This window comes from Populus alba, chromosome 19 (assembly GCF_005239225.2).
Source record: "Populus alba chromosome 19, ASM523922v2, whole genome shotgun sequence".
Taxonomy (NCBI): Eukaryota; Viridiplantae; Streptophyta; class Magnoliopsida; order Malpighiales; family Salicaceae; genus Populus; species Populus alba.
In genome coordinates this window covers 20,086,165-20,114,116 of record NC_133302.1, presented here as the reverse complement: position 1 = coordinate 20,114,116, position 27,952 = coordinate 20,086,165, and the positions used below count along the sequence as shown (strand labels likewise).

Genomic DNA, 27,952 nt, shown 5'->3' with positions numbered 1-27,952 from the left:
ATATATATAGGTTAAAAAATCGTGTGGCAGATTGGGGTACCTAACTCTATATATTCTAGTCAAATCAAATCAGATTTTATATATATATATTTAATTTGATTTCAATCAATTAGAATAAAAATTGGATTCGATCGATATCAAATTACACCAAACAGCCGTACAATTGGATGGAATTGTCATCTTTACATCCAGGTCATGCAAATATTCACTTACAAGCAAGCTTTCCCTATGGTCTTCACAATGCTATCGGGGTTCAAAATTCGAAGCAGGTGAGGGTTAAAATTATTATAAATCTCGTTGACTTTTGTGAATAGTTTGTCAGAGATAACTTGGTTTCAGTATATAAACAATTATCTAAAAATATATTTTATTTTAAAATAAAAAAAAAATCAAATTATCAGAGAAATATCTATTAAGGATGGAAAAGCTAGAATCTCAAGGGACATTGCTTAATTTATCATATTTTTAAATTTATGTTTTAAAAGTTACTAATTTAAGTTCGATAAATCTTAGAGGCTACTAAAAATTTATATAGTCGTTATTTTTATGGTTCATTTTTTTTTTCAGTTTCTTTTTTCATAGTTTAATTTGCTTAAGAGTTGACCTCTATTGTTTTATTTAATTTTTTTTGTACGAGGTTATCCATGTCTCATAATTAGACAACAAATTTCACATGTTGACTCAAGTTAGGTTTTTTTATTCTTTTTGAAAAATAACTTTTTTAGTTTGTTCTTTATTGTTTGATTTGTTGGTATTTGAGCTTTATAATCTTTTTTTTTTTTTTATGAGATTATCATGTCTCATTTATTTTTTTATATTATCAAATAAGATTGTTGAGACCTTTTAAGAATTTTTAAAAGGTATATTTTTCATAATATTGATAAATATTCATTGTTTTTATTAGACGTTGCTTTTTTTTTTTTCAATAGCTTTATATAGCTTATTGAATCAATTCAAATCAATGACGTGGGTCCTAAATTTTTCTTTCTCCTTTAAAATTATTATCATTTCTTGACAATTTTTTTTTTGCATTAGGAAAAACTTGACTTGGCTTACGATATAACATGGACCACAATGTTAATATACACCTAGTACATATGTATATTAACATATAAGTTATGCATGTATTACAATAGATCACTACAAATTTTATTTTAGTATTTTGATTGAAGTGCATTTTGATAATTTACAATTGATAATCCATTGATTTGTAAAATTAAAGTTTGTGTATATATTAGACTAATGAGCAATGATGTTTAGTTTATCATAACAAATAAGTTTTCAATGAAAGCCTAGAATTCATATTAAATATACAAGCATGCAAAATCATAACTAATGGCAAACATGTTTTCACTTACAAAATATATATATATATATATATATATATATATATATATATATATATATATATATATATATCAGCATGCATACCAAACATATATTTGCAATTAATATAAAATCAAGAAATCTAGCATGCATATTAATAATAAAATTAATCATGTTTAAATTAAAAAAAAGGTTATTTATTTGTTGAAATACTTTAAATAATGAATATTTTATTATTGTTAAGAATGCATTATTTTTTTTTAAGGTTTTATTGTTCCTTACTTGTACAATTAAGATGTTTACAATATGTCTTCAAGATTTTAACACCACCATCCTAGTTTAGATGTATTTTTAAATAAGATTTTTTATTCAAAGATATTTATATAACTCAAACATATCTTAATAAGATGAACCTGAGCTCTAGATTTGAAAGAAAATTAAAATTAAAGCATAAAAAGAAAAAGAGAAACACTAAAAGTGAGGTGAAGAAAAATGTGTAAAATCTGAAAAACTCAAGAAAGTCTTCTTTCATTTTTTTATAGTGAATTTCAAAAGTTAAAAGGTTGAAAAATTAATTTATTTTATCATCAACTTTTAATTAATCACTATAAATCAATAATTAAATATAGAAAAGTCAAGAATTTTTTAAGTAGAAAAACAAAAGTTCTTTATTCATATGTATAATTAAAACAAATTTCCAACACAGCTGTCATGACTTCTCGAAATTCATTGAACAAACACAAGAAAAGCAGCAATGAAGAAATGCAGGCTGAATCACAGAGGGATTCTTGCCATTGAAAGCCAACTTTTTTCTTGACATGCCAATTTGATAGGACATGCTGGCATGCAAATGTTCTTGTAATGGGACTGATGCATTCTGAGCATAGCAAAAGTGATTATTCTAAATGTCTAGAATGGAGTATTAGAGTGAATGCAGACACTGTCATAAATCACAGTGGTTTAATCAGTAGACGAGACAGTGTCATGTCATGATCTCTTAACATGCCATTCTTCAGACATGAGTATCAGGCACCGGATTATCTTGCCTCGTGCCTTCATTTTGTTCGAGAGCAGCTACTTAGCATACAATGGCAGGGCAACACGACGCTTGTTTTCTGACCAACGGCCATAAAAGCAGTAGCCTCCTCACTTGTCCTGGTGTCTCCTGGCAAAACCACCGTGAAATCGGCTTTTCACGGGGGAGGAATGGGCACATTTTTCAAGCTTTTGTAGGTTAAACTAAGATCATATGTGCGAGCAGACAACCCTGGACAGTGGACTCAGAAAAGCAAACTCATTTCTGCAGGTAGCGATCTTGTTCTTGCATTGCTGAGAAATTAGTCTCATGTGCTCAAAGACTAGGAGTTATTGACTTTGTTTAGGAAGTGAGCACAAGTTAAGAAATAATGTAATCAATTCCCTTTCCTATTACAATTAAACCATAATCTTAGTAAAATCATACAAACTAAACAAATCTTTACATCAACTTGGTCTACTCTTTAAAAAATATTTAAAAATAGTTTTTTTTCCCTTCTAAAACCCATCATATTTCTGAAGCATATTGATTTAAAAGATGAAGATAATGGGATAGAAAGAACATCTCCTATCATAAAACTTTTTGCAGAAATATATTTATTTTAATTTTTTAACCAAACATATATTTATTATTTTATATATCTTAGAACACTGTTCACGCAGCACTCGATTGAAATCGTTCTGGCACAACCAATGAGTCTTGATAAAAATAAATAAAAAAATCCTGCAACTAACACAAGGAGGTGAGATGCATAGCATGGGGGCACAGCTTCCATGGTGATTGAGATTGCAATCATTCACTTTATAATGAAATAAACAAAACCATGCATAGTTTGAATGAGTGCTTCTGAAGAACAGAATACTAATTAATAAGATAAAGTTGTTCAGTAGGAATACAAAAGCACATGAAAAAGAGGCCTCGTTTGTGATCAAAGGACTTCCTCATTTTTCCCAATTTGTGCATCGGAGGCCACGAATTCTTCATCTTTCCCTTTGACCACTAATCATTGGTGTGTTTTTTAATAATTAAAAGTGTGAAGTCTCTTTGAATGATCCAGCCATTTACAATAAAAGTTGTGGCCATCTCTATTTTATTATATGGACAATTGGGAAAGGAGTTTTTCAAGGTAAGTTTTGTTTTCGCTGTTTGAAAGTGTTTTTGTTAAAAAATTTATTTTTTTAATATTTTTTAATCATTTTAATATATTAATATTAAAAATATAAAAATAATTATTTTAATGTGAATTTTTAATAAAAAAAAACAACTATACCGGCTTTTAGTCATATTGTATTTTGTATTTAATCTTTAATCTTCTCCTTTTGGTCCATATAATATTATTATTCTTGTTATTATTTAATGTTTAGGGCTCCATATGAGAAACGTAGGAGAATTAATTGGCACAAGTGTAGGAGATGCATAATAGTCGAGGATGTCAACTTTATGGTTAGAGGTTACTTTTTCTTTACACGAAAATGCCCAAAAAAAGAAAAGGAAAAGAAATAAAGGAAAGTGGAAAAAAAAGCTCAAAACATGACCTAATGAACAGATGAAATCCTTGGGTAGCTCCAAGTTGAACATGACTCGTGACAAGGTTGTTTTTGTTGGTTTCAAAGATGACAACTCAGCAATTATGACCTATGATCCCGGATTAAATAATATTTTTATTAATTTATTTTTATTTCTGATATTATGATATCAAAATTCATAAAAACACTAAAATTCATCAATTTAATTTTTTTAAAAATAAATATATTTTTAAAAAGTATAAAAAAATAAATATATCATACCTTTTTAATGTCAACATGATTAAATTCAGTTAATCTAATGGATTAACTTGTAATATATTTAATAAGATCAAACTTAATTCAATTTCAATCAAATCATAACTATAAATTAAAAATAATGATTAAATGTTATTATTTTTTAAAAAATGTATTTTAATTAACATGATATTCCTCAAATTATTCTATTATTAATTCACTAACTCGAGTTTTTTTACTTTTAATATGATATTTTATCAGGAATACAAAAAATTATTGTTTCTACGATGAGATGGCTAACTTTGATATAAAGCAAGTGCTTTTAAAACTATTTATTATATTCCGTAACTAATTAAAATAGTGACACCGCTCTCCCTAATTAAGCAATTACCTTTGGTAAAGTTTTAAAACCGGTATTGGTTAAATCGGGATAAAATCTAAATTATAAATTAAAAAAATTAATGAGTTAATTTAATTTTTATTTAAAAATTAAAATAATATTATTTTGAGTATTTTTTTTATGAAAAAATATTAGTAAGTTTGATTATTTTTTTTTTACCAAAGTTGACCATATAGTCAGTTGTTTTTTTAATTTAGAACGGTTTAGATTTAAAAACAACTAGATTTTTTGTCAATTCGCTGAACCAGTTTAAGTGTTATAATTATGTTCTCGGTCCTATATAGTTATATTATTAAAAATAAATAAATTGTAGATCTTTTAAAATTTAAATACACTACTATTAGATTTAGCCCACTTAGATATAAGGTATTCGAGTTCTAATTAATCACTTCCTATTAGTTACGTGAAATTCATTCTCTCTTTTCAAAATATATCCAATAATATTGCAACGATTTTAATATCGGCTGATAACGATGCTTCTGGACCATTAGATTTAAATTTAATTAGTAGGTGTATTCAATTATTTTATTTTAACTTAATAGTTTAATAGTCACCAAGTTTTAAACTCATCCACTAACTATATATTTAACTTATCCTTGATTTATTGACTTGTATAGTAAGTGAATTCGTCTTTATTATTATTATTGTTTTTTTCCCCCTTAAAAGTAATAATAAAGGGATAATTGCATCAATTTTTACATTTAAAGATAAATTTATTGAAGATAAAATTTTAAATAGATAATCCATATCTAAACTGATATATATAAAAGAAAATAAATTTCTTAGAGACCTTGTTTGATAAAAAACACGTATATCTTAAGTTGGATATATATAAACCTTCTACTTGGTCTTGTTATTCAATTAATTAAAGTTATTTTCCACAAATCAAAATAATGAATCCTCTTCATCAATTATCCACAATTAATTTGAAGTCATTGTAGCAATGGAGGTTTCCTTTTGATCACGGCAAAATAAATTCATCGTCAAAATCCGGCGGCCATTAAGGAGGTTCTAGTTTGGTCCTGCGATCAACAGTTTCCACTAAAAACCTCCACCACATGAGACATTTTATGAATTCACCACCGTCTTTAAACCATATTGCAACAACCTCTAGATCGTACATGAAAGAATGCCTAGCCGTCATGGCCACCATTGTCAAACCTTGAAACTAAGAACTTCTATATATATTGTTTTTTTGTTGCTTATTACATGCACAAATTCATCGCTAACATGGCTACATCACCACCACATTTGTCTTCGTATAATAATAATAATAATAATAATGATAGCAGCCCTCCTTTCTTCATTTTGCCATAAAGGAGAAAGATAGGAGAGGGTTGGTGGATACCTATGTGATTGCAAATCACAATGTCAACTAATTTTATGAAAAATTATGAGTTATTGAGTGTGTGTGTGTGTATTAAATTGAATAAGTTAATGTATAAATAAGTTAATTTTAAAATTGTAAATTTTGGATGAGAGTATAACTCAAACATTAAATTAAGCTATCCTTTTCATAACAAAAATATAAAAATAAAAATAAAAATCTCCTCTTTCTTTTCATTGATTATGATAAAATCATAGGTAATTCTAAAAATTAGAGACCTCACACAACTTCTTTGACTCTTCGAATAACTCCAACCTAACCCAGGCTTGAAAAGTAGCAAAATTTTGCTCAACCACATGGCTCAAGTTGTTGATCTTCAATGTGTTTTTGTTTGACGATTTAACTGTGTTTTTGGAAAATAAAATTTTTTTTTAAATTATGATTTTTTAATTTTTTGCATCATTTAATAGAAAAATAATTTTTTATATATATTATTTTAATTAAAAATACTGGGCAACCACAAAACCACCATAGCAAAGACAAAGAGTGAAACTTTCCAACATAAACTGAATCCTCTTCATATGCCTAGTAAATTAACCTCGTTAGTACTTCCCATACCCCAATAAACCCCACCATCCCCTGGGTGACCCCAAATCTCTCTCTTCTCTCTCTCTCTAGAACTCTCTCTCTCTCTATATATATTTATTTTCTTCTCTCGTGTCATGTCATGCAGCAAGGAAGGTTAGCAATAGGAAATAGCACTCATTCTAGCACATAAAAAGGGGTTTTTAACCTTGCCTTTCTCTCTCACACACACCCCCACGAACCTTTAGCTAGCTCATCCTCTCTCTGTCCAAAATCACCACAAAACAACGACCTCCGCTCATCTCTATTTGTCTGATGACACTTTCAACGTTTTCTCCACCAGATCTCTTGGAGACTCGTGTTTCTTAAGAAAGCCGGAGTCTTTCTCTCTTTTGTTTTAGCCTTTTTGAACCTTGTGGTTTTGTGGGGTTTTGTTATTATTATCAATACCCATCACTCAAAATCCTATCTTTTTATTTTTATTATTATTATTATTTCTTTGGTGTTTTTGGCTTAAAGATCTCATTTTGGCATCTGGGTTTTGGTTGTTTTTTCGAGAGGAGAAGAGGGAGAGTTTTTGAAAGGGGGACAAAAATGGCTAATGGGGTTGAGAGAGAGCTGGTGGTGTTGTTTAGTGAAGAAGAGTTGAGAGAGATGAGTGGGGTCAAGAGAGGTGAAGAGTACATAGAAGTGACGTGTGGGTGTACCAGCCATAGATATGGCGATGCTGTTGGTAGGCTTAGGGTTTTTATCAATGGTGAACTTGAAATCACATGTGAATGCACTCCTGGTTGCGATGAAGGTCTCTTTTTTTTAACAAGTTTTTGTCTTGGTTTCTGTACTCTCTTTTTTGAGGGTGTTAATGAAATGGGGTTTGATTTTTATGCGTGTTGAATAGGTCTTATGTAGTTATATTTTGACGTTGATGGATATCAGTCTCTTCTCTAATCAAAAGTGACAAGAGATCTTAGCCGGTTGTATGGTTTAAATTTTGTTTTCTGGTATTATTACAATCTCTAAGTGTATGTTGTTTTGTCTGAGAGAGTGGTTGTGCATGCCATTGCTCAACTAGATAATGCAGTTTTTTCTGTGGACTTTTTCAACCTGATATTTTCTGGTTCAGATTGGACTAAAGCTTGTGTTTTGATTCAAAAAGTGGTCTTTGAGTGGTCTTCTTTATGATGGAGCTGCATTGCTTTTGTTGTTTTGATTACAATGGTTGACTTTGGTGCTCTAAGATTTGGTTTTTGATGCCAGAGTTCTGTTCTTCCTGTTGGACAGAGTAAGCCTTTGTGTAGCATCACCTGGCACTCTTACATATACTTTATAGTACTCCCTCTGGCAACTCTATCCTTGTAGCTCTCTACCCTTGCTGTTGTTGCTTTAGATTATGTTCAAATTCAAGGTTGACTCTATGAAAAAAATCCGTCGTTTTGTGCAATGATGGTTACTGGCTGGGATCAATCTTGGAAGTTAACCTCTAAAGGGCTATCATGCACACCGATGCTTAAGCTGGGACAACGTCTTTGTGTGCATGAGCTTCTGGCTACGTGATGTTAAGTTAGTATACAGCCTCTGACAACTCAAGATCTATCTGCTTTGACATTGCTGTGAATTTTATTTTGCCACAGTGCAACTGGAAGGCCTGTCTAACCTGTGCCTGTAACTCTTCAGAGTTGATTCAAGAATTGATATCATCTTGGAAAATCAAGGCCTTGGGATGTATAAGTGGAGGTTTCAACATCTGTTGAGGACCGGAGACTTGCAAGGTCTTGATAGTAAAAGTTGTTTTGACTGCAGGAAGGGCAGTTTTCACCCTTTAAAATAGTTAGGTTCACAGGAAAGGGAATGCATTCTGTTCGTAAGAATAGCTCTTGTGGTCCTTTCACTGAAAGGAGAAAACTGTCATACTGTTTATCTTCAATACTCGCAAGTGAAACTACCTTCCGCTGGACTTTTAGAGCCAAGATTATGCAACTGCTCCCTTGTGCTCAATTGGCCATTCTGTGTCCTGCAGAAGAAGGTGGCATCTTGTCTGGCACAATAGTCCAGTTAGGCTTATATCTAATGTCTCAATCACTTGATAACCTCCCAACAATTCTGAAAAAAATGGCGCTTGGTGCTCCTGAATGTTAAAATTTATTGCTTCTAAGGATGCTTCCCTTGTAATAACTTTTTCTATGTGACTTGACTTTGTGGAGCTTTCATTTGTTCTCTGCATGTGATCATAGCTATTTGTATTGAAGTATATTCCTTTTGCCTCCCTTTATTTTAATATTTGTTTATATTTTTTTGATTGTTTTATTTTCTGAAAATATTTGAATGGTTGATACCAGATACGATGACTCCTGCTGCATTTGAAAAGCACTCTGGAAGAGAGACAGCTAGAAAATGGAAGAACAATGTCTGGGTCATAGTTAATGGGGAGAAGGTTCCATTGTCAAAGACTGTGTTGCTCAAATACTACAATCAGGCCTCAAAAAATGGCAATGGATCCCACAGGTCAAATAATGGACGAGTTTGTCACCGTGATGAGTTTGTTCGCTGTAGTAAATGTAATAAGGAACGCAGGTTCCGATTACGGACCAAAGAGGAGTGTCAGATTCACCATGATGCTTTGGCTGATGCGAACTGGAAATGTGCCGATATGCCTTTTGACAAGTAAGTTTCCCATTACATTGCATCAAATGAAAATAAAATCACTGACTGTTGATGGTTTGCTTTATTTTCATCTTCTTGAAGTTTTTAGTTCATCAGCCATTTTGAACCATGATTCTAAAATCTATTTCTTTTTTACATTGAAAGCTAGATCCTGGCTATGCATTTCATGCGTGTGTCGAGATTCAGTCTTTTTTGCAGTTTTTAATATAATATGTATTGATTATTTCTTGTTCTCTCTGTTGCTCAACCGATAAAGTTTCTCATGTGGTACGCTTTAGAGAGCAAAAGGAGGCTATGGATTCAATTTTTTTTTCATTCTAATTTCGTTTGTTGTGCTGCCTTATTTGCATCTCTACTTTGTTGACTTGTGATTTCTTACATAGAATTTAGCGCATCATCGCTCATAACATGAATAATTAGCTTGGATGGACATTGATAATGGAATATTGCACTATTTCGGTGGTGGAAGTATGCAGATGCTTTAGAAACAAAAGCTCATGTTATATAATGCACCTTCATGCTTATATGACTAATGCTTGATGCCAAGTAGAAGCCTCTATACAAGTGAGCAATGGGTCAGGATTGATAGAAGTACAATCGATTGGGTTTCAACTTTACATGATTAGGCTGATATCTGGCCAAATAAATTATACTCATTGATAGATAGATTATTCTTATTAAGATGTATCGGAGAGAGCTAAAGGACATTTAGAGGATTAAAGAAATAAGATATTCTTGCTGAATACATCATAAATAAAGGATATGATCTCTGGTATGTCATAGAAGGATTTAGATTTATTAGAATGAATAGTGACTTCATGCATTTTATCTTTTTTCTGGACATTTTTTCAACTAGTGTTCTCTTTATGAAGCATTTTTATTTGATCTCTGTTATGATGTATGTTTATGCTTGTCAATTTTTATCCTCTGATGATTGCATTTGCCAAGTTTCTGTAAATTTGAATTATAAAAATGTTGCAAGAGCAGAACTCAAGTTTTCTTCAGGCTTTCCATGAATTAAGCACCATTTATTAGCATGTTGAAAAATATTAAAAAACAGAGATATAATTGTGCTTGATGCGTGTTTAAATTTCTGAAGCTTCTTAAAAATTGCTTATCCTCCATGATAATAATGGAATCATGTAGTTCTTGAAACATAGCTATAGATGTCATCCAACCTTGCGCCACAACCTTTGCACTTTCTAATTCTGAAGTGCTGTTGATGAGGAGATATAGAGTGAACTCAGAATGTAATAATATTTTTAAGTAATTCTATTTTCAAAATTTCACTCTACTTTTATAGCGAATCTGTGCTGAGTGAAATGCGAGGAAATACCACTGAAAATGTTTGTACTTGATAATTGCTGGAGCATGTTTACATTCTAAACAGATCTTATTGAGATCTCCCATTTGCAGAGCTTGAAACGTTTACATTTTTTATACTCTGCCACCTTTTTCACTCTATATTTCATTGTGATTATTTCTTGTATTGCGTCCCAAATTTGATTGCTTCATAAATGTATCTCCTTTGAAGAAGCAAATGCACCTGTGTTTCTTCATGGGCTGTCATGTTTTCCATCTATTTTCCCTTTGTTGTGTTTCTTTCATACACTTTGACAATGTTTTGAATGGCTCCATGAGTCGTGAAATTTCTTGCAGCTATCAGATGAACTTAACGTATGATTAAGTATGCTTGATGCACAACCTGAATGTATAAATCTAACTAGGTTGTCTTTAAAAGTTTAAGTTGGTCCCCAGCAAAGTGGTTTGCCATTGCATGCAAATTTTGCGAGTATAAATTTAACTATGTTGTGGTTTCATGAGTTTTCAAGGATTTACAACCACATGTCAAGTTTGAAATGAATAATGCAGACGTTTTCTTCTTTGAATTTCAGAATAACATGTGATGATGATGAAGAACGAGGAAGCCGAAGGGTATACAGAGGTTGCACCCGTTCTCCAACATGCAAGGGCTGCACTTCCTGTGTGTGCTTTGGGTGTGAGATCTGTCGCTTCTCGGATTGCAGCTGCCAAACCTGCACTGACTTCACCAGGAATGCAAAAGTTTGAGTTCAAAACAATGATGCTTTAGCAGTCCTGATATCGCCCTTTTATTTGGTGCTTTTCCATGGCATTGTTGCTTCATTTAATCCCCTGCTCCCACAGCTAAGAGAAGCTTTGAGTAACATTTTCTCATGTTAAACTTGAAATTCCAGTCCGTGAGTTAGGCATTCGTTGTTCTCATTGGCTGGTATAGAACTTCTACATTTAGTAATTTATCTCATTTATTTTTTCTTTTACATCCTTATATCTCCTGGTACTGTCTTTTTCCTCTGTTCCTTTTCCATCATCATGCGGCCGCTGGAAAAATTGGTTGACAACAGAGCTGAAAGTTGAGATGGCTGAGCTGGGGTGGTATAAAAATTAAAATGGTGAAATTGAATTAATGGTGGGCGTATAGCGTATTGATGTATACTTCCGGAATTAGTATTACCAAGAAAGGTGTTTTTTAGATTTATTTTTATTTTTAGTATCATATCAAAATTATAAAAAAGAAAAGTAATTTAAAAAGAGGTTGTGACACTAAGATAAGTACTCATTTGATACCTAATTTTGGTATTTCATGTTTGATAACTTACAAGTTAGTTCCTTGTTGAGTTAGTGTTTCAATATAAAAGTCAAACAATTTTAAAGTGAATTTTAAGAACTTAAGTTACATAAAGGCATGTTTTTACTGTTTTAAAACAATAACTAAACACTATTTTATTGATATTCTCAAAACACTCAACGATAAAATTATGAAAAAGAAATGTTTTTGCCGAAAACCTGGCAAGAAAACCAAAGGTACGAAGTTATAGGAAACAGCAAAGACTCCATTATAATTGTGTTAAAAACTCAAGGACTAAAGAATAGTACACTATTCTAGGATTTGACTGAGGAAGGTGAGCGAGTGTAGTTGTGAAGTCAACTAGTCATAGAAGTGCCAAAAGTTCTTGGTACCATTCGATTGCTTTAATGGTGATAATTTCTCCAAATTTGATTAGATTTGGAAGGAAACTGAAAGACAAGAAGGTGATGCTTTTAGGCCACTGAAAGAACAAACGTAAAGCCCAAAGCGAAGGGCTTTATGGAATGTTCCGAAACTATATTTAACAGCATGATCTTAATGGAAACAAAATTGCCTCTGCTTGCTCGTTTCTGTACATCGTTTAATGTGAAAATCAAATCACTGGTTATGATTTATGAGCACCCTCATCTAGCAAAATACAAAGACCGAAAATAGGTGATTTGTCAGCCATCAGGCTGGTCAGACTTCAGCACCTATGAATTGCCATAAGCTTGCACAAATGTAGAAGTAAAGGAGGAGGGGGTGGGAGCTGAATAAGTGGGGCATGGAATTTGGATTGACTCTCACAATCAATACCTGCAAAGAAGACAACAAATTTTGAAGCAGCACCTAACCTAGCTTGTACACTAAGGGTGTGTTTGGTATTGTGGTTGCTGTTGTGGTTGTGGTTTTAAGAAAGTACTTTTATAAAAAGTACTTTTAGTTGAGGTTGATTTGAAAAAATATATGTTTGGTTAAAACTGTGGTTGAAATTGAGGTTGAACAAAAAGTAGTTTAATGTGTTTGGTTAAAAAAATGTTTTTCAAATTGAGGTTATAAAATAATTAAAAAATACTTTTAATTTAAATATTGTAGATTTAACTACTATTATTACATCATGAAATAAATAATATTAATATCAAATATTTTTTATTATTCTATTAAACTATATGCAATGTCATCACATATGAAATCTATCCAACAATAACTATATTTTTCATGGTTTCTTAAACACGCAACAACAAAAACTAAATTTTTTTGTTACGTCATCAAGTGATCTCCTTCTAATTTTTTTGAATAAAACACAATTAAAATACAAATAAAAATTGATTTTTTTTAATTGGGTCGGACATGGCAAGAACATAATTGGAATTGTGATCAAATTTCACGAATGCTACGTCATCATGCTATATCCTTCTAATTTATGTAGTGATATTAAATAATATTAAATACTAGCTTTTCAACTAAAACTCATTTTTTAAAAAAAAAAATTACAATTTTATTATGTACAAAATTCATTCGACAAAAAATACAGTTTTCATGATTTAAAAAAAAAACAAAAAAAATATTATTCACGTTCACATGAATAATACGAGTGAAATCACTTAATTTTTTTTGGTTTTTCAAAAAACAAAAAACCTAAACTCAACTTTTTTGTTTTTCGAAATTTAAAAAAAAAAAAAAAAAAAAAAAAAAAAAAAAAAACACTGATTCACTTACACTGTACAGTGGAGCCATGCTCCACTGTTCCAGCTTTCTTCCATCAGGAGAAGCAGCATTTTGCTGCTTCTCGTGAACCTCAGTTTTGTTTCAAATTTTCGTGGGCCCCGCCAATGAAAAGCAGGATTGTTTACTTACCAAACAGAATTCATGTGTGGCTGCGGGTGAACCTCACCCGCAGCCACATTACCAAACGGCGCCTAAATTGTAAAGGTATTAAGGCGTGTAATGGTATTGTGATTCCAGATGAGATTTATCTGCCGTCACAGTTTTTTTTATTTGATTAAGTAAGAAATATAAATTTTTTTTGTAGGACCCACTATTTATTAAGGTTGTGTCGTAGATTTATCAAAAGTTATATTTTGCTGTTATTCCATGCAGTGGAAAATGAACTCCATTATTCACGTGAACAGTGGAGTCACTCTCTACTATTTTAGCCGGACTGGGTCCAATTCAATGCTTAATGCATTGAACCGGGTCCAACTCAATTAAAAAAAAATTTAGTTTTTTTTAATTGTGTTTTATTCAAAAAATTAGAAGGAGATCGCTTGATGACGTAGCATTTATAGAATTTGATCGCAATCCCAATTTTGTTCTTGCCAGGTCCAACTCAGTTAAAAAAAAATCAGTTTTTATTTTTATTTTTAATTGTGTTTTATTCAAAAAATTAGAAGGAAATCATTTAATGACGTAATATTTGCAGAATTTGATTGCAATCCTAATTTCGTTCTTAACGATATTTTTACCTGATATTGTTACGCGTTTAAGAAATCATGGAAAATATAGTCCTTGTTGGATAGATTTCATACATGATGAAATTACATATAGTTTAATGAAATAATAAAAAAAATATTTGATATCAATATTATTTATTTCAAGATGTAATAATAATAATTAAATCTATAATATTTAAATTAAAATCCATAAATTAAACTTCAATTTAGAAAATAATTTTTAACCAAACACATTAAACTACTTTTTATTCAACTTTAATTATAACTACAGTTTTAACCAAATAAATATTTTTTTAAATTAATCTCAATTAAAAATAATTTTTTTCTAATCACAATAGCTATCGCACCAAACATAATAAGACAGTCTTTACAGCCAGAATTTGCCGCGAAGGATCTCTTAGGCTCTCGCAACCACCATGAACGTACAAATTGCAAATATGAGGAACCATTATCAACCACCACACCTTGCCAGACATAATGTAGCAAACATTTTCTTTAACACAGACATCAACGTGAGATAATTTACAAAAAGTAGGCAGGTCTGCAGAACACTGCTGGTCCACTAAGTCATAGCCTATTTTAAGTTACAGCTCATTAAAGACAAAAATCAGTTTGATGGCTGCCTGCCTCTTCCACCTGAAAAACGACCACCCCCTCTACGATAAGGTTTCGTTCCATGGCTGGAAGAGGCTCCCGTGCTGAATTGCTGAGGAGCTTTTATGTTGCCAGGAGGGATGGCTGGTGATTGAAAACTGCAGTTCTGTTCTAAAGGCAGTCCTCTGGACATCATTCCTTGTTCTATTGTATTCATAGCTTGGGGATTAGGTTGAACCTGAAATCCTGTTCCAAATGCAGCTTGGTCCTCCAACTGCAGGCCATGAAAGAGGATGTGTAGGTCCAGCAAAGAAATTTGGATGTCCGCCTGGGAAGAAAGCATTAGGAAGTGGTCCCTGACAAGGATTGAACTGTGGCTGCATTGGCATACCAATTGCCTTAGGTATCTGATAGGGATGCTGGAGTTGACTCCGTGCAGCCCAAGGCATATTATTAGCTGGAAATCCACCTGGAATTGCTAAAGGCTCTGGCTGATGAGAAGGTGCCTCATTCACCCATACACCATTTGGAGTAAAAACTCCAGTTGTCTGTGGCACTGGAGCAAATGATGTTCCAACAGAAGATTCATTGAACAAATTTTGATCGGGTGATAGCTGATCTACACCAGTAGGTATTTGCTCCCCTGAAGGTTTATTGTTCTTTCAACCACCCCCCCTATTTTTCACCTTCCTTCTGTTGCTTTTCTTTTTTCCAGCTGTCTCACAATCTATTCCCCTCTTGGACATTTTTAACATCCTCTTGTACTCTGCCTCTTCCTCGTCATCTGAAAATTCTGCCTCCTTAGTTAGCTCTTCATCATATTCACCAGATGCATCATACCCTTTCTTGTAAAGATTCTTGTCATTGAGCACATGATTGGCAAACTCAGGAACAAAAGATATCACAGTACCATTGTGGATCCCTCCAGGGACTTCACTCTCTGAATTGTATCTCACCACTTAGTATGGGTTTTTGACAGGTCCAAAAATCTCATCTACCAACCCCAATGGAGATCTCTTTTCAGTTATCCAAAGGATAGAACCCTCATTCAAAGGGTTGTGCTTTTCCGCCCCTTCTACTATAACCCGGGAACCTATAGCCTGAAAAATCAAGAATACCAGATTTACCGATACAGCTATCACCAATCTAAAGTCAGTAGGAAAAGCAAAAATAGTTGGGATTTAGATAGACTTGCGTTAAATTTAAGGCCTATATTTTTTGTTCTTAAAAAAAAAAACAAAAAACCATGCACTTCGCTTCTGTGGACTTACCGACAAAACAGCTCCAACAGCCAGCATCTGATGATGCGGTTCCAAGGAAGCAACCACTGGAGGAACTGGAGGGAGAAACTGCAGATTTGATACAGTTTATCTGATTAGCAGCAATATGACATAAAAAGAAAACATGAAAATGCTTGAATAGTAAGCCATTGGATCAAATTTCAATCTGCCACTTTAGTCAGAAATGTAAAGGAGAAGTCATGCTATGCGTACTTGTCATCAATGAACATTACAGTATAGCCATATTCCGGGTCCATAGAAAATCACAAACAGGGGAGCCAAGACAAAAAAAATCCTATGTTTAAAGTAACAATAACACTAAATTGAATTATCATCATCAAAGCAATAAACCTGTTAATGTAAAATCATACAAATCAGTGACAATTAAATAGAGAAGGAACAATTTATTTATTTTCTCATAGCTATCGAATTGTGTTCTTACATAAACCTTAAGCAAATTGGGCCATGCTCCAGTAACTATAACCGCAATTTTGTTTTCTAACAGTATTCATATTAAGTTGTTTGACCTTCATCTTCTGGAATGTGAAGAAATAGCACATTGCCAGACCGAATCATAGAACATGATAAAACGCCCTCACATTTATTTACCAGAAAAAAAAATCGTGTATATGAATACCTTGCATTTCTATATTTAACTTCATAAATCACACTAACACTATCGATAACATTTGAGATGCAAGATTTAACAATTCCAAAGCCTCGGACAATAAGCAAAAAACAACTCACATAGAATAGCATCAAAGCAGAAACAATTTACCTTGAGTTCGTTCTTCGACCTAATAGGGTCTCCTTCATTAACAGCATCCTCATCTTCATCAAAATCACTCCACTCAACCATCTTGTCTCCAACCTCCTCCTCAAACACTTCAACATCAGTATCATCCCTACCAACCATTTCCTCTCCATTAACATCCCTTATCTCACCTTCTTCCATGTCACCCAAATCATCTAACTCTTTATCTACTACCTCCCTAACTTCCCTCTCCTCCTGCTTCTCTTCCTCACTGTCCTCTTCACCACCATCATCACTACTACTAGAAGACTCGCTACTTTCACTTTCTCTCTCGTCCTCATCATTCACCACTTTTGCATTCACACCACTACCATTACCAATATCCGAACCCGACCCATTTATCAAACCACCATTATCTATCTATGCCTCTTCACCCACCACTTTTCCACCCCCATCAGCAACAACTAAACTCGACACGGCAACCAAACTAAACCTTCCCATCTCTTTCTCAATAGAACAGTCCAAACTCCCTCCTCTTTCAAGCTCCACTCTTTCTCCCTTCACCTTCATTAAACCCTCCAAATCAGACCCATCAACAATTCCCTTCTTCTCTTCAAAAACTAAATCAGAACCCTCAACAATTCCCTTCTCCTCAAAAACTAAATCAGACCCATCAACAGTTAAATCCTTAACAACAAACCGTTTATCCTCCACCTCCATTCTCTTCTCAAAATCCAAACTAACCCTTTCCGGGTCCCCAAAAAACTCCTCTATGGAATCAAAATCAAGAAAATAATCGGCGAAATTTGTGAGCTTTTGATCAAAAGGTTGAATTGGGTCTTTAAAGTTTCTAGCTTTTGAAACTTGGTTGTTCTCTTCTTCAGTAGTTGAGGGCTCAAATACAAACCCCACCATTATTAAGTTTGGCTTTTTGGAGAGGAGAGTCTATGTTGCAATGAAATTTCATAACTGAAAAACAGAGACAATTTTATCGCTACTATATAAAGTTTGTTTTTTTCTTTCCTCTTCTGTATGTGAGTTAAGGTTTCTGTTCTGTTTGGAACAAGGGTTTGCCTCTTAAACCCTAGATGGGAAGGTACTGGGGTTTTGTTTTTTCGCGGGCTTTTTATTCTTGAGCTAAGGTTTCTTATTTCTGTGGGATGGGCTCCTCTTGGTCCAGCATTTTGAATCATGTTAAAGATATTTTGGCTCCTTCCTTTCATCCCTTCTTTCTTAGAATTTTCTTGGTAGGTTAAATAAAAATTATTAAACCTAGCAAGATTTATAGTCTGGGTGATGAGTTAGCCAAATGAATTCAGTATATTAGCTTAGATTAACTTAAATTAATCCAAAATGATCTCGTTCTAAGATTTCCTATGAAAAAATAAAATAACAAGAAATAACAATTGTATTATACTAGTATAAAATTAATACAATTCAATGTTTCATCCAATAATTAAAATATAACAAGAAATCCAAAGTTTAAATTTTATTATCCTATTCTCTATAATGAAATTAACAAATTAAATTAATTATAAAATAACAATGAATATTTTTTAAGTTTAAAAAGCTTTTTACTTAAATGATGTATTAAAAAATCATATAAAATCTAAAATTCATTAAAAAATTTAAGAAAATATTATCCTCGGTGTTCAAAATCTAAAAATCAAGAAAGGAGAAAAATGTTTTTAACCCTGATTCAATCCTTTTGGGTTATTTATTATTAACTTATAAACTATTTAAATGATTTATTAAAGAAAATCCAATAAAAAGCCTTTACATTTCTTTATCATTATTATTTAATATTTATTTTAAAAAATTCATCGTGGATTTTGAATTCAATAAGTTAGATGGAAAATTGTATTCATATTTGTGCATTCACATGATGAATGTTTTTGAAGTCAACTCTCATTGAATGGTTATGTGTGCCGATGTATATTTATTTTGTTGGTAAGCATTTAAGAACAAAAGTCAACGCAGATTGCATTGGCGATGTATATTTATTTTATTGGTATTTCTTAACATATTTGTTTTTATTTATTTTACACGCAACAACGTGACTAAAAGCTGCAGAATTTATGATAGATCACCGTTTTGTAAACCTACTGTACATGGAGTTGAGTTTCAATTGAATGAATTGTTTAATGGAAGATAGTTAAAAAAAAAAAATCTAGGTACTTAAAGAATATCTCAAGTAAAATGGAAATAAAGGCCAGCAAAAAGTATTTCTCTTTGATTTTCAGGGTGTTTGAAGTGTGGTAATAATTATTTTTTAATATATTTTTATTTTTTTTAAAAAATATTTTTGACATCAACTTATTAAAACAATTTAAAAATATATAAAAAATTAATTTTAAATAAAAAAAATTAAATTTTTTTAAAAATAGTTTCAATAGGTTCTCAAACACTACGTTGTTACGTCATAATTAAATTTGTTATTTTTTTTAAGAAAATTAAATATTGATTTTAACTTGAACAAGTTTAGAAGTGTCAGCCAGCTCACAAGCTAATAATTTGCTAGGTCAATACCAGATCGTATTTAATATGAATGATTCTTGATTTAATCATGGAAAGAGAGAAAGTGAGACAGCTTTCAACCCTCAACGAAATTGATTTATTATATAATAAGGACTTATCAAATAAATACATCACTTCAAATAAATAAATTCGAATTATACTGGTATTCTCATCAAGTGGAACATTTATTACGTCCTTTTCTCGTGATTTTACTGAGCTAAAACAGGAAAAAAAAAAAAAAAAACCACTAGCAGCGATACCCTTTAGTTTCTTTCTGGCATTGATTTCACATGAACAGTGACAAATTCATTAAACACCTTCACAGGCACAGCTGTATACGCATCATTTCTCTTCGAGGGGAATTGAATGAAAGGCATGTCCCTGACCTAAGACATAACTAGGCATATATAGATAAAAAAAATGATTTAATAATTAGAAAAAATAATAATAACTCAAAATTAACTTAGAAAATAATTAGAAAGATAAAAACAGCAACTTCAAGGCTTAATTTAAGAGTCTTCCAACCTTGTCTAGTTATAGCCAATAAACCACCCGTAAATCTAGACCCGTAAAATTTCCTGATATAAAAACATCTACAACACATTTCAAGTCATTAAATTATTTTACTTAACAACAAAATAAGTTATCTAATATCTCAAACACTCGGCCCAACATTTCAATGTTTTTTCAAAAACTTTGAAAACTTAAAACCACATGTGCTATATTTGGGTTGGAAACTGACTTAGAAAAGAGTTGAATAATTGAGTTATTGGATGAATATATAAGTTATCAGGTTAATTATTTTTATTAATAAGATATTATTTTGATTTTTTAATTATTTTTAAAGAGTTAATCTTGTTATGCTTTGAATTGAGTTTGATTACATCAACTTAATAACCAACTTAATAACCGAAACTAAATCAAATTAAAGTTCTTATTATAAAATAAAGATCTATTAAATCAAAATTTAGCTCAACTAAAGGCAATTTCTTCAAATCAAAACTTATTTGGTTTTAAAAAATATAAAACCGGATGTAACAGATCAGTTTATTCTTTTATTTAGATTAGTTTGATTCAAAATTTTGAAAAAAAAAAAAAAAAACAATTATGTTGGATGTACACCCTACTTTATAATGGTCCAAATTGATTCATAATATATTATTATTGTTTTTTTTCATCAATTACTGCAATTGCATCAAGACCAATAAATAATTTCACAATTATAGAAAAAAAATGCCCTTTCAGCGTGATTGTGAAAAATGTCGTGCTCCTTGAGAATTTAAGATATAAGCTAGTGTGAGGAGACAATTCTATGGCATTATTATAGTCTGGGAATTTTTTTTAATCACTCAGTAACAAAAAAAAAAAAGAAAAAGAAGGGAAATTCTCTTAATCCTCATCCTCCTGCTATTTCATCATCATCATCATATATATATATATGTTCTGAGAGGTTAACACTTCTACTTTTCCTTAATTAGATCATCAAAGAAAACAAAGTTCAATATTATGAAGAAATTGGGAGAAGAGATTGGAGCAGCCTAAACTTTGAAAACAGAAAATTAATTGTAGTATGATTGCTGCCGCGCGTGTTTTAGGTCAAAGGAAGGTTCAACCACTTCATTTATTTCTGGAAACAGACTCCATACATACATATAGATATCGGCATCACCAACACTTCACCTTCCATGTCCTTTCCACTTGATGAGGCATCACTGTTCAGCCATCTCCATCCTCCTCACAAAAGCTTTCCACCTGTAAATTTATTACAAATCCTGCACAAACTGCAGGACTGCAGACCAAACCATTGTCTTATATTTTTTTGGTGCAAACAAGAAAAAAATTGCACATCTCCCTCTTGGGAAGGAGCTCTCTGTAACTCTTTTTTTTTTCCTTTTCTTTTTTTTTTTTTAAGAACAATGCTGCTTTCTGCAGTTCCCTCAAGCAAATTTCACATTACAAAATGGTACAAACAGAAGATGGAAAAAATTCTATAACAAGCCACGAAAAATTAGGGATAAAATTAAGCATGTTTTTTTATAATTAGCTCAAAAGCATACATAACTTGATTAAAATTCTATAAACTAAGTGGGAAAGAAATACCATGCTAGAAGTCCTCTAAAACAAAATAATTCAGTGGTAAGATTTGAGTACAGCTCCACAGAAAGTACACATGATAGCTCTCCAAGATTTCCAGTAAAATGGCACATAGCAAAATCTTGTACAAGTTTTCATATCAGCTACACTTGCTCCACCACCACACCTTGAACAAATTCCGGCCGCCGGCTTGCTTCTTCTCACCTTCCGGGTCTGATCAACAAGAAAACAAAAGCAAACCATGGTGTTCTAGTCTTGTTATTCTTGCGCTTCTGTGTTTTTTGATTTTGGGACTTGAGAGGGCGATGTGTTTTGGCAAGCACAGAAATATCAGATAGACAAGCGCATTTATATATGCATGAGCGGTGTTAAAGATCGAGCAACTTCAGTGGTCTTTGACCGTTAGATACACAGACATTTGATATTTGTTTTGTAAGAATTTTCGAATCTGCTTTTGAATAATAAAATTGAAGCCATTAACAATTATTTTTTTATTATTATTAGCTGTCTACTCCCTTTTAATATACATTGTAATTAAACTTGGTTTATGCCATCGGTTGAGTTTGCATTTATTATAGGGTATAACCTTGGAAAACACAAAACCCAGGTATAACCTTGCATTTATTATTTTCATGCTTCTGCTATTGCTTTTTTTTTTTTTTAGTGATGCCCCCATCACTAAAAATATGCACATGTAACATAAATACACTCTTAGTTGATTTGCCAGCTCAATGACTTATTAACCTGATTTTTAGTTTAGATTACATTTTAAATTAAATTAGATGAGAGTTAATTTGGTATAAGTTAACAAATTGATTCAAGATTAATTTAAAATTTATTTTGACTTGTTTTTTTAAACATGCTTTTCATTTTCTTAAAAAAAATCTAGAAATAATGACAATTTATAATTTAATTTGCATTAAGCCATCCAACTTGTCACCCTGGCCTTTAATTGGGTCAATTATGCAATAAAGCCGGCTTAAAGTGAATATAAATTTTAGGCAAAATTATAAATAAGATATTCTAAAATATTTTAAAAATATTTTTTTATTATTCCTTATACATACTTAACAAGTGGGCCTTGAATAATTTTCATTTTGTATTTAGAACTTTTTTATTAAGTGAGTAATTTTTATTTTATAAAATATAATTAATAAATATATTTTACTTATTTTTAAGATCTTTTTGTCAAGTTAAGGTCTTGAATCATTGCTTAAGTTGCCTATATACTCGTCGACCATGTGAGTCAAGGCCGGGTTTAATCTTGCTATTATATTTATAAAAAATTTCTTTTTAGCAGCATTTATTTTGAATCTAAAGGATAATAAATATAATACAAACAATAAATCCACGCAGGGCTAAACATTAAAAAAGTGGTTGATTACAAATTTATGAGGGGGAAGAGTCGTTCGTACGTTGTTTAGCCATCCATTAATGGAGGTGGTGGTCTACTGCCTTTCTCGTTGAAGGAGTTCTTTTTTGGGTTAGTTCCACATGTAAAATAATTTTTAATTATTTTTTATATTTAGGAAACTACTAAATTGCCCCTAATTGATTTAATAAAAATAAAATTATGAAAGGATAAAAAAACTCTTTGACTCCGGTTTTAAAATTTTTACTTTGAAGAGTATTTTGTTCGTTTTTCTGTGCTCCTTAACCTTTTATTATTTTTTATATTTAACTAATTTTTTCCTAAGCTGACATCATAACGAAAAAACCATTGTAAGAATGCAAAAACACCCTTTGATACTTTTTTAATTTTTTTTTAATTTCAATGATATTTTAATTGTTCTGTTATATAATTGAGATGAGAAAATATATAATTATTTAACTCCGGTAAATTTTATAATGACTAATTGTAAACTCTTGCATTTTAAATTAACTTGAAATCCAACCCCCAATGTATTATAATATTATTAAACGAACAATATCGGTAACAATCAATTTATTATTATATTAAAGAGTCACGTTGTAAAGTAATGCACTCAGTCATGAATGAACATGACCTAAAAATAGAATGATGGTTCATGAATGAACTTGCGTGATTCAGTCTTTATTGGCACTGACGGAACAATATATTGTTCCGTTGTTCCGAGTGGCTGACAAACATAAACTAAATATGGAATGGTGGTTCATGGATGAACTTGCATGATTCAGTCTTTATTGGCACTAGCGGCATTATTTACTTAAAATTGCTACATAATTAACATCAATAAGCCTTTTGCGATATATATACATATATACCATTTAATTATCCTAAAAGGAGTTAATGCATTGTCATACACACCTGCGCGCACTTGTGCGCGTCCTCGATCGTTACTTTTGATGGGTGTTATATATATACATACACCCACTTGTCTACACATACACACACAACACAATCAGCCTTTTATGATATATATACATATATACCATTTAATTATCCTAAAATGAGTTAATGTATTGTCACACACACACACACACACACACACACACACACACACACACTTGTGTGGCGTCCTCGATCGTTACTTTTGATGGGTGTTATACACACACACACACAATCAACCTTTTGTGATATATATACATATATACCATTTAATTATCCTAAAAGGAGTTAATGTATTGTCATACACACACACAAACACTTGTCTGGCATCCTTGATCGTTACTTTTGATGGGTGTTATACACACAAACACACACACACACACACTTGTCTGGCGTCCTCGATCGTTACTTTTAATGGGTGTTATATAAATATATATACAAACATGACCTAAAAATGGAATGGTGGTTTATGAATGAACTTGCGCGATTCAGTCTTCATTGGCACTAACAACATTATTTACATAAAATCGCTACATAATTAACACCAATCAGCCTTTTGTGATATATATACATATATACCATTTAATTATCCTAAAAGGAGTTAATGCATTGTCATACACATGCGCGCAAGCGCGCCCACGCACACACACTTGTCTGGCGTCCTCGATCGTTACTTTTGATGGGTGTTATATATATACACACACACACACAATCAGCCTTTTATGATATATATACATATATACAATTTAATTATGCTAAAAGGAGTTAATGTATTGTCACACACACACACACACACTTGTCTACACACATACACACTTGTCTGGCGTCCTCGATCGTTACTTTTGATGGGTGTTACACACACACACACAATCAACCTTTTGTGATATATATACATATATACCATTTAATTATCCTAAAAGGAGTTAATGTATTGTCAGACACACACACACACACACTTGTCTGGCATCCTCGATCGTTACTTTTGATGGGTGTTATACACACACATACTTGTCTGGCGTCCTCGATCGTTACTTTTGATGGGTGTTATACACACACACACACACACACACACACACACACACAAACACAAACATGACCTAAAAATGGAATGGTGGTTCATGAATGAACTTGCGTGATTCAGTCTTCATTGGCACTAGCGACATTATTTACTTAAAATCGCTACAAAATTAACATCAATCAACCTTTTATGATATATATATATATATATATATATATATATATATATATATATATATATACCATTTAATTATCCTAAAAGGAGTTAATGTATTATCACACACACACACACACAATATATATATATATATTGTTCCGAGTGGCTGACAAACATGACCTAAAAATGAAATGGTGGTTCATGAATGAACTTGCGTGATTCAGTCTTCATTGGCACTGGCGGCATTGTTTACTTAAAATCGCTACATAATTAACATCAATCAGCCTTTTGTGATATATATACACATATACCATTTAATTATCCTAAAAGGAGTTAATGCATTGTCATACACACGAGCATGCGCGCGCGCACGCACACGCACACACTTGTCTGGCGTCCTCGATCGTTACTTTTGATGGGTGTTATACACACACACACACACACACAATCAGCCTTTTATGACACACACACACACACACATATATACCATTTAATTATCCTAAAAGGAGTTAATGTATTGTCACACACACACACACAAACCTGTCTGGCGTCCTCGATTGTTACTTTTGATGGGTGTTATATATATTATACACACACATTTGTCTGGCGTCCTCAATTGTTACTTTTGATGGGTGTTATACACACACACACACACAATCAACCTTTTATGATACACACACACACACACACACACACACATATATACCATTTAATTATCCTAAAAGGAGTTAATGTATTGTCACACACACACACACTTGTCTGGCGTCCTCAATTGTTACTTTTGATGGGTGTTGTATATATATTGTTCCGAGTGGCTGACAAACATGACCTAAAAATGGAATGGTGGTTCATGAATGAACTTGCGTGATTCAGTCTTCATTGGCACTGACCGCATTGTTTACTTAAAATCGCTACATAATTAACATCAATCAGCCTTTTGTGATATATATACATGGTGCCAATGCCAATGAAGACTGAATCACCTAAGTTCATTCATGAACCACCATTCCAGTTTTAGGTCATGTTTGTCAGCCACTCGGAACAACTTTTATTCCCCCCCAGCTATAGCTGTAAGAACCGCAGCTTCATAAGGCAAAGCCAATGTTTTAAAATTTCCTATTTTGTAAGACTAACAATTTTTTTATAATGATAATATGACATGTAATCCAAAATACATATGATTCTTCTCGTCAAACTTAGTCTAATTCTTGTTGTGGTAGTATTCTAGCATATTTACACCATTATTCATTGTTGCAATTGTTGGTGTTTGTGGAGAAAGAATTCCGCCCTGAGGTAACCGAAATGGATAAAATGGTTTTGGTGGTTCGGATGGTTTTGTTGATGATGATGTTAATGTTATAGTTAGCAATAACAACATTCTTAGTAAAGTCTGGCTGCCCAGATCAATGTGGAGAGATTCGCATCCCATATCCCTTTGGAACTAAAAGAGAGTGTTACAAGGACAAGTGGTTCAGAATTGAATGCAACCAAATTGCTCACCCTCCGACAACTTTTATAAGTTCAATCAAATTGGAGGTGGTGAATATTCTAGTTAAAAGAGGCAGCGTTATTATCAAAATTCCAACAACATATTTCAATTGCACTGACAGGAAAGATAGTGCAACTCTTAATCTCTCTGGAACTCCATTTTTTTTCTCTGTTTGGAATATGTTCAGTGTAGTGGGTACTTGTAATAGTACTTTTGATGGGTGTTATATATATATATATATATATATATATATATACACACACAAACATGACCTATAAATGGAATGGTGGTTCATGAATGAACTTGCGTGATTCAGTCTTCATTAGCACTAGCGGCATTATTTACTTAAAATCGTTACAAAATTAACATCAATCAGCCTTTTATGATATATATATATACACCATTTAATTATCCTAAACAATGTTGTCACTGCCAATGAAGACTGAATCACGCAAGTTCATTCATGAACCACCATTCCATTTTTAGGTCATGTTTGTCAGCCACTCGGAACAATATATATATATAACACCCATCAAAAGTAACGATTGAGGACGCTAGACAATGTGTGCGTGTGTGTTGTGTGTGTGTGACAATACATTAACTCCTTTTAGGATAATTAAATGGTATATATATATATATATATATATATATATATATATATATATATATAAATAAAGGCTGATTGATGTTAATTATGTAGCGATTTTAAGTAAACAATGCCGCCACTGCCAATGAAGACTGAATCACGCAAGTTCATTCATGAACCACCATTCCATTTTTTAGGTCATGTTTGTCAGCCACTCGGAACAACTTTTATTTCCCCCCAGCTATAGTTGTAAGAACCGTAGCTTCATAAGGCAAAGCCAATGTTTTAAAATTTCCTATTTTGTAAGACTGATAATTTTTTTATAATGATAATATGACATGTAATCCAAAATAAATATGATTCTTCTCGTCAAACTTAGTCTAATTCTTGTTGTGGTAGCAGTCTAGCATATTTACACCATTATTCACTGTTGCAATTGTTGGTGTTTGTGGAGAAAGAATTCTGCCCTGAGGTAACCGAAATGGATAAAATGGTTTTGGTGGTTCGGATGGTTTTGTTGATGATGATGTTAATGTTATAGTTAGCAATAGCAGCATTCTTAGTAAAGTCTGGCTGCCCAGATCAATGTGGAGAGATTCGCATCTCATATCCCTTTGGAACTAAAAGAGAGTGTTACAAGGACAAGTGGTTCAGAATTGAATGCAACCAAATTGCTCGCCCTCCGACAGCTTTTATAAGTTCAATCAAATTGGAGGTGGTGAATATTATAGTTGAAAAAGGCAGCGTTATTATCAAAATTCCAACGACGTATTTCAATTGCACTGGCAGGAAAGATAGTGCAACTCTTAATCTCTCTGGAACTCCATTTTTTTTCTATGTTTGAAATATGTTCAGTGTAGTGGGTACTTGTAATAGTACTGAAGCTTCCATGACCAAAGATATCGTCAGTTGCTTGTCCACTTGCAGGAACATGAAGAATAACGTTAGTTTGGGAGAAAATAAGACGTGTTCTATCGCTAATCAAGATGGTGAAGGATGC

At 32.2% G+C, this 27,952-nt stretch overlaps 3 protein-coding genes across 7 annotated transcripts; 1 reads left to right on the top strand and 2 right to left on the bottom strand.

The window, feature by feature from the left end:
* The first annotated feature begins 6,444 nt into the window (after positions 1-6,444).
* On the top strand, positions 6,445-11,395 carry LOC118038463 (protein ULTRAPETALA 1). 2 transcript variants are annotated; one of them, XM_035044830.2, is made up of 3 exons: positions 6,445-7,236; positions 8,771-9,095; positions 10,991-11,395. In XM_035044830.2, exons 1-3 carry the CDS (start codon positions 7,029-7,031, stop codon positions 11,163-11,165), a joined length of 708 nt encoding a protein of 235 aa, XP_034900721.1. In that variant the 5' UTR covers positions 6,445-7,028; the 3' UTR covers positions 11,166-11,395. The 2 variants fall into 2 exon arrangements, with proteins under 2 accessions (XP_034900721.1, XP_034900722.1); XM_035044831.2 differs by lacking the exon at positions 6,445-7,236 and adding an exon at positions 8,006-8,457.
* A 3,241-nt stretch (positions 11,396-14,636) lies between these two features.
* LOC118038480 (uncharacterized) lies at positions 14,637-17,857 on the bottom strand. 4 transcript variants are annotated; one of them, XM_035044852.2, is made up of 3 exons: positions 16,809-17,857; positions 16,022-16,121; positions 14,637-15,850 (listed from the first exon to the last, which is right to left on the bottom strand). In XM_035044852.2, the coding sequence occupies exons 1-3, from the start codon at positions 16,983-16,985 to the stop codon at positions 15,795-15,797; spliced, it is 333 nt and encodes a 110-aa protein (XP_034900743.1). In that variant the 5' UTR covers positions 16,986-17,857; the 3' UTR covers positions 14,637-15,794. The 4 variants fall into 2 exon arrangements, 2 of the variants coding, with proteins under 2 accessions (XP_034900743.1, XP_034900742.1); XR_012168843.1 differs by having other exon boundaries at positions 16,022-16,099.
* Positions 17,858-21,309: 3,452 nt separating this feature from the next.
* Positions 21,310-21,780, bottom strand: LOC118038470 (uncharacterized). The gene has a single exon (XM_035044840.2). It carries the CDS (start codon positions 21,636-21,638, stop codon positions 21,432-21,434), a length of 207 nt encoding a protein of 68 aa, XP_034900731.1. The 5' UTR covers positions 21,639-21,780; the 3' UTR covers positions 21,310-21,431.
* Between the last annotated feature and the right edge of the window lie 6,172 nt (positions 21,781-27,952).